Below are 14,289 nucleotides of genomic sequence, written 5' to 3' on the forward strand. Positions count from 1 at the left end.
ATGTTCATTTGGAACAAACTACTGCACTGCTGCTAAATTAATTTAAAATGAGCCAGAATCTGAGCAACTGCTAAATGTTTTATCAGAGGTTTCAGAGCAAAATAAGCACTTACTGCTATGTCTGCAGACAGCACAGCTTTAGGCTCAGTAAGAGTTTCAGCTTAAATGTCTTTGATCACTGATGTTTGTGGGCTTGTTAGATGAAAACATGCCATGTTAGCTAACATTTCTATTCAAGATAAGTCCAAATAGGCTATCAGTAGGGGAGAGTACATTGCAAAAACACAAAATCTTTCTAAGTATTTTTGGACATGTCATAAGTGAAATAATCTGCTAATAGAACTAATCCCTTTTTTAATCAATATTGACTTAAAACCAGCTGAAAATTTACTTGTAAGTTAATTTTGCCTTGTTTTAGGTGACATTTGAACTAGAAACAGGACAGAAAATCCTTGGTAGGGTTTGGTGTTTTTGCAGTGTAATGCATGCAGGCCCCCAGCCCTCCAAAAGACAAACTTTCCTTCTTCTGCACTTTTTTCTCTGTCTCCGTTGTTTTCTCATCCTAACCTTCTTCCACTAATTTTATGCTCTCTTTACATTTTCGCTGCCACTCTGTCGTTATATCTCTCTGTCTTTTGTCCCTTTTATCTCCCGCCCTGTTGTTAACACCCCCAGCTGTGCTCAGACCCCTGCATGAGGCTAACGCTCATAGTGGATTGGCTGTAGCTGCGTGCATGAGGAGCACTGGGGGCCCAATCAAACGCAGGCAGGAACAGGAAATGGAACGGGACACGGGAAACGCCCATCCACAGGGGCCTAGCAGGTACCACAACTGTCCCTCACCCCCCACACACCTTATGTGTCTGCAGCGGTGCCTGAATAAAAATCCCCGTTTCCTCAGCTCAAACCGACCCTCTGTGTATCTCAACTTGTTGTTGGGTGTTCTCCATTAGTTCTGGCTGGCCTGTGTTGTTGTGACCCCCACCCAAACGCCTCCAGCTGTTTTTGTGTCTGAATGTGTGTTCTCAAGCACACATTTGTTACTTTACAGAGGAACTTCTTGTCCCCTTTGTGTATTTGTTGCAATGCAGTAAAAGCTTTGCTGCTTTGCTGTGTTTTTCCGTTGAGAATGAAAACTGAGTCGGTGTTGCTCTCTGCGTCTCTGTGCTTCACTGCTTCTTCTGCATTGTTGTTTGTGTGCGCCACCAAAGCTTCCCTCTGCTGTTTCAGCGCTGCTGGCCCGTCCTTCTCTGAACTGTAAAGCCACAGGCTGTCACTGTGCTTCTGTCCCGCAGCTGCAGTCAAACATCCTGTGCTGTGGTTTGTTTTCTTGATCTTAGATGCTGAATGTGTTTCAGTAATTCAGTCTGGTCGTTTCTCAATATGTTAGTTTGAGAGGTGAACAAAATGTTGTCAAATATACTGTATGTCAGTTGATCATCTATGAAATTAAAAGCATTCAAAGTAGAGATTATATTTGCTCATAGAGTTAAAAAAACACATGCAATTAGGAAAAAGGGTTTTTTTTTGCCAAATTACCACAAATATAATTAAAAAGGGCATTTTCAGATTCTGAGCTATCCATCCCTTTTTGATCATTTTCATCCAGAGTCCAAATCATACTTTTAACATCTTACAGTGTTCCTGATTAATATTTCTTTAGGCTTTCTAAGTTTTTCTTTGGACTTTGGCTGCTTTTTTGGTCATTTTAGTCCAGTATCTGATCGTATTCCTGTGAATGTTACCTTTATTATAATAAATTATTATAATAAATAATAATAAATAATTATTATAAATAATTATTAATTATTATAAATAATTATTTTATCCAACAACATTTAACATATAGTAATAATTCTTTCTGTGAGCTGTCATTAATTGTTTATAGCAGGAGCAGATCCCAGAATCATCTGTTTACGATCAGCATGGATAAAAATGCATTTATTACTAAAACAGCAGCAAAGTGTAGAGGATTGTTACCTTTATCTTGTAACAAGTTGCCAACATTTCCAATTCAGGCGCGTTCTGTAACAAACACTGGAGGCTGTAAAGGATATAACCAAGTGACTTGCTGTACCTCTTCTATCCTTCCTGTAATCTTCTGAAGGTTTTGCTCTTTCTTGCTCTCTACATAAACTGCGGAAGTCTTGACATCTGAAAATAGATAAATGCTGAGATTTCTTCACTTAGTAGCAGTCTGCACTAAAGAGTGTTTTTCACAAGGCAAACTAATAGCCTCTTGTAGTATATGGTGCATTCACTTCGAAAGTGAATATCAAAAAATTCCAGCTCCCAGCCAAGTTTTCTACTGATTAAGGAGAAAATTGGCAGAAAATATACTGTAGCATTTTCAAGATAAAATAATTTTTAAAATAGTGTAATTGTAACATTTAGCCACAGTAGACGCACTGCAGAACTGCCGTTGTTTGCCAAAGACAGAGAAGTTTTTCAATAATATATATATATATATATATTTTGCCAGTGCTTTATTTTTTCTCTATTTTTTGGGATTGGATAACAACAGATATGAAATCAAACTTTGACCATCCCTGATGATGCTGTTGTCAATAACATATAAAGCACAGGACTTTTCCAGGTTTCAAACTTACCTTCGCTCAAGTAAATTAAAATTTGCTAGTTTTAATTCTGAAAACATAAATATTTAATAGAATTAAAACCATCAAAGTAGCTGCTCGCATAAAGAGCTAACAAGTGAGTTAGCTACTTCTGAGTCTGCATGCGTCTACAATGAACTTTACCTCCGCCTTCTTTTACATTCAATCGCTTTTTCTGAAGCTAATCGAGCCGTGGTGCAGTACTACAAAAATAGTTTCCCTAAGGGTGCTCATGAAAATGTATTAGGCATCTTCCTTTGCTCTGAGCCAAATTAACTTTCTGTAATCACATCGGTGGAAATAAAGCCTGGATGTGCTAACTTGTTAATATTGATTTTAGTCTGCATTTCATTACAACTCTGTTTAGACGGTAGTGAACTTTCGGGAAAAAAAAGTGACTCCATCTGTTACCAGTGGAACTGGAGGAAGGAGTAGGTGGAAGTAAAGCTCTCAGCACTCAGCCTTTTTTATTACCTTCCTCCTCTCCTCTATTGATCAACATAAGCCTCTGATTTATAGCTTGCTGCTGCTGAGCCTTCTTCGTAATTACAAGGGCATGAAAAGCGACATGAGAGTTAATGTGGAGGATGGGGTCGCTCATGCTCTCGCTCTCGTAGACACATAGGCTATGTGACACCAAACTAAAATAATCACATTTACGGACTTGCTTTTCACACATACTCTAACGTACTCGATGCAAGGATAAAACCTTTCTCTGCACAATCGCTAATGTTCGACTCTTTACAAACATTTCCTTGGTCTTTACTTGCTTTTGAGCATATTTCAACCTCACAGTTTTGTGAGTAATTTAGGCATAAAGAGGCTCTTAAACTTGTTCATGGGCATTTATTTCACATATTTGAACAGCAGACACAGATAAAAATCAATATTGAGCCAAAATCACTGACATTTATATTCTTTACATACCTAATGCTTAAGTAACATCTAGAAAGATGTACCAAAAATCCTTAAAAAGACTCAAATGTCCCTGTTTTGTCTCAAAGGACTAATCAGATTGTCACTTAACTTACAGGTTATCTGCAACCATTTCCTGCAGTAGGTTACTTCAGCTTTCAACGGCTTTTAAACATCATGCATAAATAAACCAGAACTTAACTCCTTGTTGGCAAAAACAAGGTTTAACTGGAAATTAATAAAATTAAAAATGCAGTCACTCAGACTACTTTAATCATCTCCATATATTAATTAACTACTTAATAAAAGAGTCGATTACTTTGCAGTAAAATTAAAAATATATATAAATAGCATAAAGCTCATATGAATCCAGTATGTAAAAATTAATGAATGTACAGTATGAACAAGAAATGAACCAGTGTGTTTGCACTAGACAGGAGCTCAATTTATTTTCCCATAACTTTCATTAGAAATACAGTGGCTTCATTGTATTTAAATGTAGCACAAGACTAAATAAAATTATTTTAATTTGTATGTCTAAAACAGAAAGCAAACCTTATATTCATTGGTTTTATAATTTACAAATAAAATGAGAACGAAATTCACAAAATAGTAGAAACTACGGGAGTAGTTTCAAGCGAATAGAAAAGAAATCATCTGTTAATCAGATAATCTTCAGCTTGATCAGCCCCGGCATAAACTCCAAAATTCAGTTTTTTTCCAATCAGTGAACGCAGCATACGCCACCAGGTTGTCATGACAACAGCACTGTTTAGTGGGAAAGAAAAGTCAAATTTTGTTTTTCCACTAAAGACGTTCCAGCTCCCATTACTGGACAATAAGCACGGAGAGTGTTTTTAATTTGAAGCCTGTTCCAAATGAAACTATGATCATTAACAAAGATTACAAAGTGTGACAGAGAAAATGGTATTTCAGTATTTTTTTTGGCTTTAAAGCAAAAATTACTTGATATGGGCTGAAGCGATTAATCTGACGATTGATTCGTCAGATCAGTCGTGACGAATCCATTATTGAAATAATCATCGACATGTTTAGTAAGTGATTAATTGTTAACTGGAGTATACAAGCTCAGAAAAACAATATATTCAGAGCAGTATCTAAGCCAAAACAGTGTTGTTGTTTTTTTTGCACATTTAAGACGAAAACATCTTTGTCTGAAAATTGATTTGACCCAAAACTCCTCAAGCGGCATAGTTTCAGCTTCACATAAATAAAATATTTACGTTCTTACTTAAAAAAGGATTTAAATGATTTGTTTAGTTTCATATTTTAATGTATATCTAGTGTTGTATAAAAAAAGGCTTAAGTGGTTTAATGAAAAATCTGTAGATTGTCAATTGATTAATCCTTTAATTATCAGAATAATCAGTAGATTAATCGCTAACTAAAATTCACTATCAGGCAGGAGGACTGGGCAGAAAATGAGCAAAAAAGCAGCCGAAGTAAAGAGAAAAACTTTGAAAAAACCTTCATAACTCCTGGAGAAGTATTGATTAACGCCACTGTAAAGGACTACACGCCTGGAAGTAATGCATGAAGAAATTATAGGTACTTTAAAACTCTGGCAGGGTGTTGAAGATCAACTGCTTTAAACATCAGTGAAAGCAAATCAATAAAGTAATAATATATGGTGGTCCAAAGTTTAGAGCAGCAGAAGCTTCGTTAATTATCATGTTGGTATATGTAGATTTGTGCTTTAGGATCTTTAATAAAGTGGAATCTGCTGTTAGGGTTTCTCTGAACACACTGATCCGTCATAAACAGCACGGCTCATTGCAGCAGGCGGCATCATCACCGAGTGTTTGGTTCTGTAAGTGTGTGTTTGTGCTTGTTTACCCCGCTGTTGTGACCTTCCCTCGATGCAGTAACTCACCTGACGTCAAAGCTGCTCGTTTTTTCTGTTTTTTTTTTTTTGTCCTCCTCCTCCTGCTCTGAGTTGTCTGACCCTCCCCTCTCTTGTGTGCTCCAGTGAACAGTCTGGCTCGATCCAAGTACTGCTGACACCCAATCAGGAGGAGGAAGAGGATGAGTCGACGAGCAGCAGGGCCGGTCCTCAGGGTCAGAATCCGCCCCCGCCTCCTCCGCCTTACCGCCCCGCTCCCCCTCGACCCACGCTCACCCTCAGCATCAGTCACCCCTGCAGCCCGTCCGTTCAGGGTGAGGAGGAGGAGGGCAGGTGCGCTGGTGAGGAAGGTGAGGATGGGAGTGAGGGGACGGGGGTGAGGCTGTGCGAGTTACTGCAGGCCGGGGGAGTGAGTGTCCGACCCCTGGGGAAGCACTTAGCCATCTCTCTACCCTCACTTCCTCTTCGTCTCTGGGATACACACACCGCACACTCCTCACACTCCACACACAACCCCCCGTCGCCCCCTCCGGAAACTTATGGGCAGAGGAAACCCCTCACCCCGCTCTGGCAGCCGCCCAGCCCACATTGCCCCGACGAAGGGTGGCAGCAGCACGCGGTCCTCGCCGATGGAAGCACTCGTCACTGGTCCTCCTGGAGCCTGGACCGCCCAGACGCCGTGGTTACACCATATGACACGCCCCCGGACCGGTGCTTTCCCATCAGGCCGCAGAACCCCGGTCAGAGCTGCAGCTACAGTTGTCAGTCTTCTCCAGGGCACTACAGCTCCCAGCATGCCCCGGGGCAGCACAGCGATCTCTGCTGTGACCGTGAAGAGGCTGAGCTGTCCGAGCTGGACTCCCTTTACCAGGCCAGTCTGCAGGCTGGAAGATCAGGTACACACACACACACACCCCCGCTCCCACCACACACACATACGCCCACACACACACACACACACACCTGCAGACACATTGTGGTTTCATACATTTACTCAGAAGTTGGTAGAGAAGCCAAATATTGTACTCAAGTAAGAGTAGCAATACTTCAACATATTTTTACTCAAGTAAAAGTAAAAAGGAGCCACCCAACAAATTACTCAATTAAGAGTAAAAATGTATTTGGCAGAGATGGGTTGTAATTAGTTATCATTTTACTTTGACTTGAGTAATATTATTATAAAGTATTGTTATTTTTACTTGAGTAAAATTTCTGGATACTCTACCCACTGAATAATGAAGAGCAAGTTTAATTTGACCAAATATTTATCAGACACACAACTGCAGTTTTTGTTAAAGTTTTATAAGTTTTATATTGAAAGAAATTGATTTAGAAAATGTATTATTTTGCCTGATTTTGTTATTTTGTGATTATATTATACAAATAATTTTCAGTTCGATCTTTTAAATACCAAAATTTCCAAGTAAGTTTATATTTTGGTCCGTCTGATGATGTATTTTTGAAATATTAAACAATTGATGTTTTCATCAGTGACTCAGTATTTCGGTAACCTTTTCACCAAAGACTTTTTCACTCTTACTTGAGTCATTTCTTGAATGGGTACTTTTACTTTTACTTGAGTAAAAATATGTTAAAGTATCGCTACTCTTACTGTTACTGCTACTCTTACTCGTATTGTTTAAAAACTTTATTTTTGGAGGTGACAGTTTGAGTTAGATGAAAAGTAGACGAATAAATAATGGCTCTGACCTGAAAAATATAGAAAATTTGTGGTATGTGTAAAAAAAACAACAAATATTTTACTTCTTCTCCACTTAATCTACTCTAAAGAGTGTTCAAATATCCAGCCGGAATCACCGCAAGACGTTGCTGATGACTATAAAAAGTGTATGATGTAACCTGCTAATAGATAGTTTATCTAACTATTAGTGACTGTATGCATATGTGAGGCGATGTGCATAAGTTTTAGTAATTAATTTGTGATAATCTGCATTAAATTTAAGAACCTATTTATTGTTTCAAATTTTACTGAAGTTGTGCGTTATCATTCTTCCACCTGAAAGAAAAAAAACACTTCAACTGCATTTTAAAATCCCCAAATGAATATGACAATGACGGCAGCCACTAATGTTTTATTTATGCTTCCCCCCTCTTTTTAAAATTTATTTATTTTTTTTTTTACAAATGTGTCATCTTCAGACATGGAAATGTAAATAAGTGTCGTGACCTACAAAAAATTCATGAATCACAATCTTGAACAGTGTAGTTTTTAACATCTAGTAGTAAACTGTGAGGCTTTTGCACAGACCTCTGTGGATCTCTGCAAATAACAAAGTTGTAATTGTTCCCCTTAAGGGCTCAACCTGTGAGTTGGGTCATGCACAGCTTGTTCATCTGTGCACACGTTTCTGAGTGGAAAAATTAAGAAAGGGTTTCTCCTCACTTCAAAAGTTTACTGTGAAAAATGAAAACCAGGGCCATGCCTCATGTTGCGGTTTTGCATTTACTTCCTAGAAACCTTTTCTCTCAAAAAAATTCAGAAATCATACCACTAACATTTTGCTGCGACCTTTATTAATGTAAGCATGGCTGGAATATCAGTAGAAGACTTCATGTTGCATGAGTGAATATATAATTAAATAAAACCTGGATTTAATTATAGAACCTCTTCAACCTGGTGGTGTTTTAAGACTTCAGTTTAAATTGTGAGGATTTTGGCCTCATTAAAGTCAAAGCTTTAATGTTGGTAGGAATTATTAAGGGACCGCATATCAATGGTTTTTGCAGACTACATATTTATCGACTGACCTCTGTAGAAATATTGACCACATATTTTTTAAACACTTTGTTTATGCTTTAAAAACAGAAAGAAAAAATGTGTATATTTGAGTTATAAAAAGTGGAATATTTCCATGAAAAAATGTATAGGAAGGCTGCTCTCTAAATGAAATTAACATATTCATGTTGAAACTTTGAGACTAGTTCGGATTTTTTCAGGGTTGCCTTCATTGATTTGATTCACTTTTGATCTAGGAGCTGAACATTTCAAGCTTTGTGAACTGGCACTGATTACAGGAACCATCTGATATATGATATTCTTGTCATAAAATAAATTCCACTGTGCATCTGGCCACAACTGATAAGATTTAAAAAAAACAAAACAACAACAACAAAACAGTGGCAAAAGCTTCCAGGATTGAAATGTCTGTTCTGTGCTGCCTTGGTCTGAATATTTTTTTGCGTATAGTGACTCACTTTGGGCAGTGACTCATATTCGACACTGACAGATGGAGTTCAATTTTTGAACATAATTAGGTTTAAAATGGATGGGCTGTATGCTAAACTCTTCATTTTCTATCGCACTATTTAACTAATCTAAAGTTACAGTTTCTTTCTGATAAAAATTAAAGAACTTTTAATGACTTTCTCTTAGCTAAGTGGCTTCATTTTCCCAGTTTCCTATCAGAGCCAGATGAGGGGAAAAAATGCAGTGGTAACCATGTAATTATGGCCGGTGGAACAGTTTACATTTCCTACAGTAAGTCTTTCTAAGAATTCACAAAATGATAAAGATAACTTCATTTTGGTTTAAATAAGAATATAAACATTTTATTGCCTAACAAACAACATTTGAACTGGGTGAAGCTTAAACTTCTTGTCACTTGAGTAGTTTTGGGTAAAACATATTTAATTACAAAGGAATTTCCATCCTCAATGCAAAATGTAAATATATTTCTACAGTTTTGGCTCAATTACTGCTCTGAGTATGTTTGTTTTTTTTCTACAAATAGCCTTTTGTGAGTCTGTATTCTCCAACTAATGATTAACCGATCACTAAATTAGTCGATGATTATTTCAGTAATGAATTGATCACAATTAGTCGTTTCATCTGCATGTTTGCAGGCTGCAGCCCATCTGAGAGGCTGATATCCAGGATGGGAGGGCAGACGCGCTCCAAGACCCCCAACGCAGACATGGAGAGGAGTGTGTACGGGGCGGACAGCACCAGCACCCCCACCTACCTCAACAAGGCAACACCTGCTTAATGATTTTTTTGTTTTTTTGCAGAATCTCGTCACGTGTTCACGGGTCATCAGTCAGAGACGATAAGGGACGTTTTGTCTCCCTCTCCTTCTTTGCAGCCAGTGATGTTGCGGGATTCACATTTGGGGGCGGAGCCTGACGATGGGGAGAACCAGAGGCGAATCGGACGCAGCCTGAGCGGCACGGTACTGACCTCCCGCCGCAGCCGCCTCACTACAACCCGCAGCTTTGTGAGTAGGGTTTCCAGTGCTCTGCTGCCTCCTTGTGGCCTTGTTCTTAACTGCATCTGCCTGATGTCCCTTGGTCACGTTTCACGCATTGCTTGTCCCTGTGCTTTTCTCCCCCCTTCACTGTCTGTCTCATTTCTTCCTGTTCTCCTGTTTCCAATCTGTCCCCCTGCTCTCTGCGTCTCCTCTGTCTCTCTCTAAGGTGAAGCAGGCTGATGTCAGTGCCTCTCCTTGCTTACTTCCTCTCTTCTGAGTCCCTATTGCTATTCCACTACCATCACTTCCTCCATCCTCATAACCAACACCTCTTTATCACCACTTCCCTTCACTGCTTCACAGGTAAACTTTGCTTCTTTAGAGCAGCTTACTGCTCATGTTTTGGCTCTGCTGCTTTGTGTGCCACATAAATTGGAAGTGAGCGACTTAAATGATTCATGTGAGAGTAACCAAATAAGGGCCATTTGTTAGATCCCAGATTGAATTTGTTTCATGGCTTCGGGCATTCTAGACTAATCCGGCACTAAAGCAGCATAGTTTTAATTTGCACTTATTATGACTTTATCATGGGAATATTCTCTAATTTCCTTCGACTGTCAGGTGCTAAATAGATTATTTTGGTCTTTGGGAGAGACTAAGAAGTGTTGTTTTTTTTAAGTTCAACAAAACAAATATTATTTCTTGTAAGAATAGGAAGACAAAATCTACAAATACACTGTTTTTGTAAACCCAGAAACAATAAAACATCTGGATCAATTTGAATATTGTTGAATATTTAATCAACTCAAAAAGTGAAGTTCTTGTAATACATGCACAGTGATGGATTACAAGTGGTTAAGATTTTTATGGTTTTCAGCTGAGAATACCTACCATTACCACATAAGACCAAAAGAAAAATGGATTTTAAGACAGAAATCTTTTGTAATACCCTTCACACTCATGAGGAAAGCTGCTGACAGGATAGTTGCCCAGCATACTGTCTTTGTCTCCATCCATAACAAAATGTAACTCACAAAAGGTCAGTGCTAAAAACAGAACTAGCTCTTCATAGAGTTCAAGGTTTCCCCCGAAAACTTGCTAAGCCCAGTGATTGGATGCTAATTCAGTCATTCATCCAGCGGTTCGTCGTGTTTTTGAGTTAAAAAATGTTTAAAGTTGACAGGAAATTTGAAAATATCACTTGATAATTACTGTATGTGTTATTGGAAGATTTGATGATTAGTACCTGAACACTAACAATAAAGACTTTAAAAATGCAAACATTTTAAAAAGACTTAAATAAATAAGCAATGCTAAGCCTGGCGGGGACACAGGTAAAGCCTGGTGGCCCGCCAGGCTTATAATACATTGGGGGAAACCCTTATTGATGGAAAATTACGCGGGGAGGGAAAACTGTTAGAAAAATAACAAAATAGACAAAGCACACATTTGTATGCATGTGTGTGTGAATAACCATGAACACACACACTTTAAAAAGTAAGGACACTTCAACGTGACCAGAAGCATTCACATATAACTGTTTGAAACTCCACAAGTCAAATTAAAATGAAAGAAGGACAGAAGACATGAGTAAAACATAAAAATAAAACTAATGTAAACAACATGTTGAAATAAAAATATGAATAAAATCCATTTGAAGAACCTCTGAGAGCATCAATGTCACTTCAGTTTATTCATTTCAACAGCAGCAGTAAGAACTGTTTTCAGCTTCACATCATGTTATAATGTTATTCCTTCATCAAAGACATGCCTGAAGTGTTGCTTTCGTTCTTTCATGCTTGAGAAATCCTTTGGTCTCCATGGCAACCATTCAGCTGTGCAAAACACCTGGTTGGACCTAGCTCCGCCTCCAAGCTGCAGTGTCCAAGCTTCCGCTTTACAGGGCAGCCCTCCCCCACTCAGCTCCTTCAGACTAGCCAGTAGCAATTAGCGAACTGCACATCTGCTGAGCTCATTATACCAGCTACTTCTTAGCGAAATCCTAGTAAAACATTGTTAAAGGGTTAATAGAGGAGCAATGTTATAATAACTTCCTAAAGGCATAATTTCCCGAAAAGCAGGAGTTTTTAAAGAACCAGATGCCCAATTTCAAGACGTTAAATTACGCTGAAAATAATCTTTTAAGACAGAGAAGACTATCTGCTGTACCTAGCTAATATAAAGAGGTGCAACTGATTGTTGGGTTTCTCCAATCTGCTGAAGGGCATCTTCTTAAGATCCAACAGTACAAAATGTTTCCATTTTTCAAATGGTATTAGCATTTTGATCAGGAGTTTTCTCCTCCAAGGTATCGTTTATTTCCCTAACCTGTAGTTCTTCCTGTCCAGGAGCTGTCGAGCAGCACTGGGAGTTTCTGGCTGTGTCTGACGGGGGTCAAGCTGTCCTCGGACCAGAGTCCCGCCCTGCTCCACTGATATCCGCCCCCGCCTTCCTCTGAAACCTCCCCACGGCGCAGCGGTGTCGAGGTCCCAGGCGGCGTCGCCTCGACTGACCTATGATCGGCTCAGGACCATTGTCTCAACGGCCGTCCTGCTCCAGCACCTTCTCCTTCGAAACAAACACATGCACGCACACATCTGCACTGACGTCAAGCCTCCCTCCGCGCCTGAAGCTCCCCACTTTACTTGCCTTCCCTCCCTACTTACTCTGTCTATGCAGTCACTCTGACCCCTTAAACTACATCCTCCCTTTCTTTCCCGGGACTATTTCTTGTCTCCCTGCGGGTTTTTTTAGGAGGATTCTCGCTGTCCGTCCGACTCGGACAAACTCATCCTCCGCCCCAACAGGACCTTTCAGCTCAATGGGAGACTCTAACAAAGTAGCCACGCCTCTTCCTCTTTCTTCATGGGCATTTTCCCGTCGGACGCACATGTAGCTGAACTGACAGCCATATTTTTGCTCACGTTTTCTTGCTGGGTTTCCTTGAGGTTTTTGTTTTCCCTCCAGAGACTGAACTCTGATAACTAAACGTGTACAGAAAAACACATGTATGAAACCTGTATGTTAATTAATAAGACCTTATGGAATGTTGATAATTAACAAATATTGATAAACTAAAAGTGGTACTTCCTCATGTCTGCATTTCAAATAGCAGTGGAGTGCACTTCACAAGTGTCTAGCTGGAGTTTCCGCCCCTAAAATACTCCCAAAACTCGTCCCCCTTTCCCTCACCCAAAAAGAAACTGCTCGCTGACTTAATGACGGCTCTCCCGCTTATACTGGGAGATTTAACGAGAAAAGCATTTCCTGTACTTTGGTCTTTGCTTTCTTTTGCTTTTCTTTGTTCTGAAAGGGAAGCAGTAGCACCACAACCGAGGAGAGTCGAGAAAAGAAGACAAGAGAGAGAAAGAGAGGAATATAGGTTAGGAAACCTGCCTCTTACAGGCTTTTTATCAATGAACGTGGATGATTCAAGTGCACTTTGTAGGGAAGAAGTGCAGATTTAATCGAAGGCTGATGGGGAGAGAGAGAGAAGTCCTTTTGGTTTTGTTTTACTTCAAGGCCTCAGGTGAACTTCAGTGGCACTTATAAATTCCCACTTTTATGATTTCTGACGCTGGTTTCGAGACCCAGATGGGAGCAAAAACGGCACATCTTCAGCCTGATACAGTAAACATGTCTGATAGAGTATGCTTTATATGATAAATATGTATTAGAGGTATATTTTCAGCCAGTGAGCTATCTTCTTCAGAGATGTCAACCATTACTCTGTGGTGTGAACATTGAAATCCTTTCCCTCACAAATGAGTAGCATTCTGACATGTGTAGTCAGTTTATTATATACTTTATCATATATATATATATATATATATATATATATATATATATATATATATATATATATATATATATATATATACACACACACACACACACACACACAACTGGCCAATGTAAAGTTTTGCAAGAATTTCCTGACATTGATTGATCGTTGTAACAAAAACCAAAGGTTGGCACTTAGCTTGTTGTGTTTCATTGTTCATTTAGGTTGTTGTTGATTGTTATTTTTGTTTGGGTTGTGGATGTGGGAGAATGTAGCCAATTGTAGCGCATGAGTCCGCTATGCAAATCAACCTTCCCTCACAGTCCTGTCAAGAGACAGTCAGGAAGTAGACCCACCCGCCCACAAGGGGGCGCTCACACGGACAAAGACGACGATTAGGAGAACTCGTGTTTTAATGCTGCTGGTGATCTTTGTTGTTCCGCGTCGACATGCTAACGTGTTAGCTGATGGGATGCAACGAGTGGACAGAGGAGATGAAAGCGAATGAATGTAAACTGACATGTGTGTTTCTGAGTGACGGCTGGAGGCAGAAGAAGAGTGGACAGCCGCTGGAGGTGGGTTTTTACGTGGGTATATGTAGGCTGAGCGTGTGTCAGTGTTGATCGGGGAAAGAGGGATCCTGTATTTTTGCAATAAAGTTATTACTAATGCCCTCCCGTAGGGGGCGTAACCACCGTAATGTGTCATCATTATTTAAAAAATGTTGGAGAAACAAAATAGGGCTACAATTATAGTTAATCAGATAAAAAGAAAATCACATTCTACTGATTTTTCAGTTAACAACCTCAGCCTTTTTATATATTATTAGAAATCCATTAAAACAGGAGTGTTGAGCTCGGTTTGATTTTGGGTCAGGTCAAGATCATGAATGTCCTCAAAGTG

General features: G+C 39.3%; 1 protein-coding gene across 8 annotated transcripts in view; it reads left to right on the forward strand.

Annotated features, from left to right (window-relative positions):
• Positions 1-14,081, forward strand: part of usp54b (ubiquitin specific peptidase 54b) — a 73,147-nt gene extending 59,066 nt beyond the window's left edge. For 5 of the 8 annotated variants that reach the window (XM_028029782.1, XM_028029781.1, XM_028029783.1 and 2 more), the window contains 5 exons: positions 676-823; positions 5,521-6,290; positions 9,259-9,386; positions 9,498-9,629; positions 11,951-14,081. In XM_028029782.1, the coding sequence (XP_027885583.1) occupies positions 676-823; positions 5,521-6,290; positions 9,259-9,386; positions 9,498-9,629; positions 11,951-12,037 (1,265 nt within the window). In that variant the 3' untranslated portion in view covers positions 12,038-14,081. Of the gene's footprint in view, positions 1-675; positions 824-5,520; positions 6,291-9,258; positions 9,387-9,497; positions 9,630-9,828; positions 9,966-11,950 lie in introns of all 8 variants that reach the window. The other 3 variants (XR_003597059.1, XR_003597060.1, XM_028029785.1) reach the window with 3 other exon arrangements.
• Positions 14,082-14,289: the final 208 nt, after the last annotated feature.

This window comes from Xiphophorus couchianus, chromosome 10, assembly GCF_001444195.1.
Source record: "Xiphophorus couchianus chromosome 10, X_couchianus-1.0, whole genome shotgun sequence".
Classification (NCBI taxonomy): domain Eukaryota; kingdom Metazoa; phylum Chordata; class Actinopteri; order Cyprinodontiformes; family Poeciliidae; genus Xiphophorus; species Xiphophorus couchianus.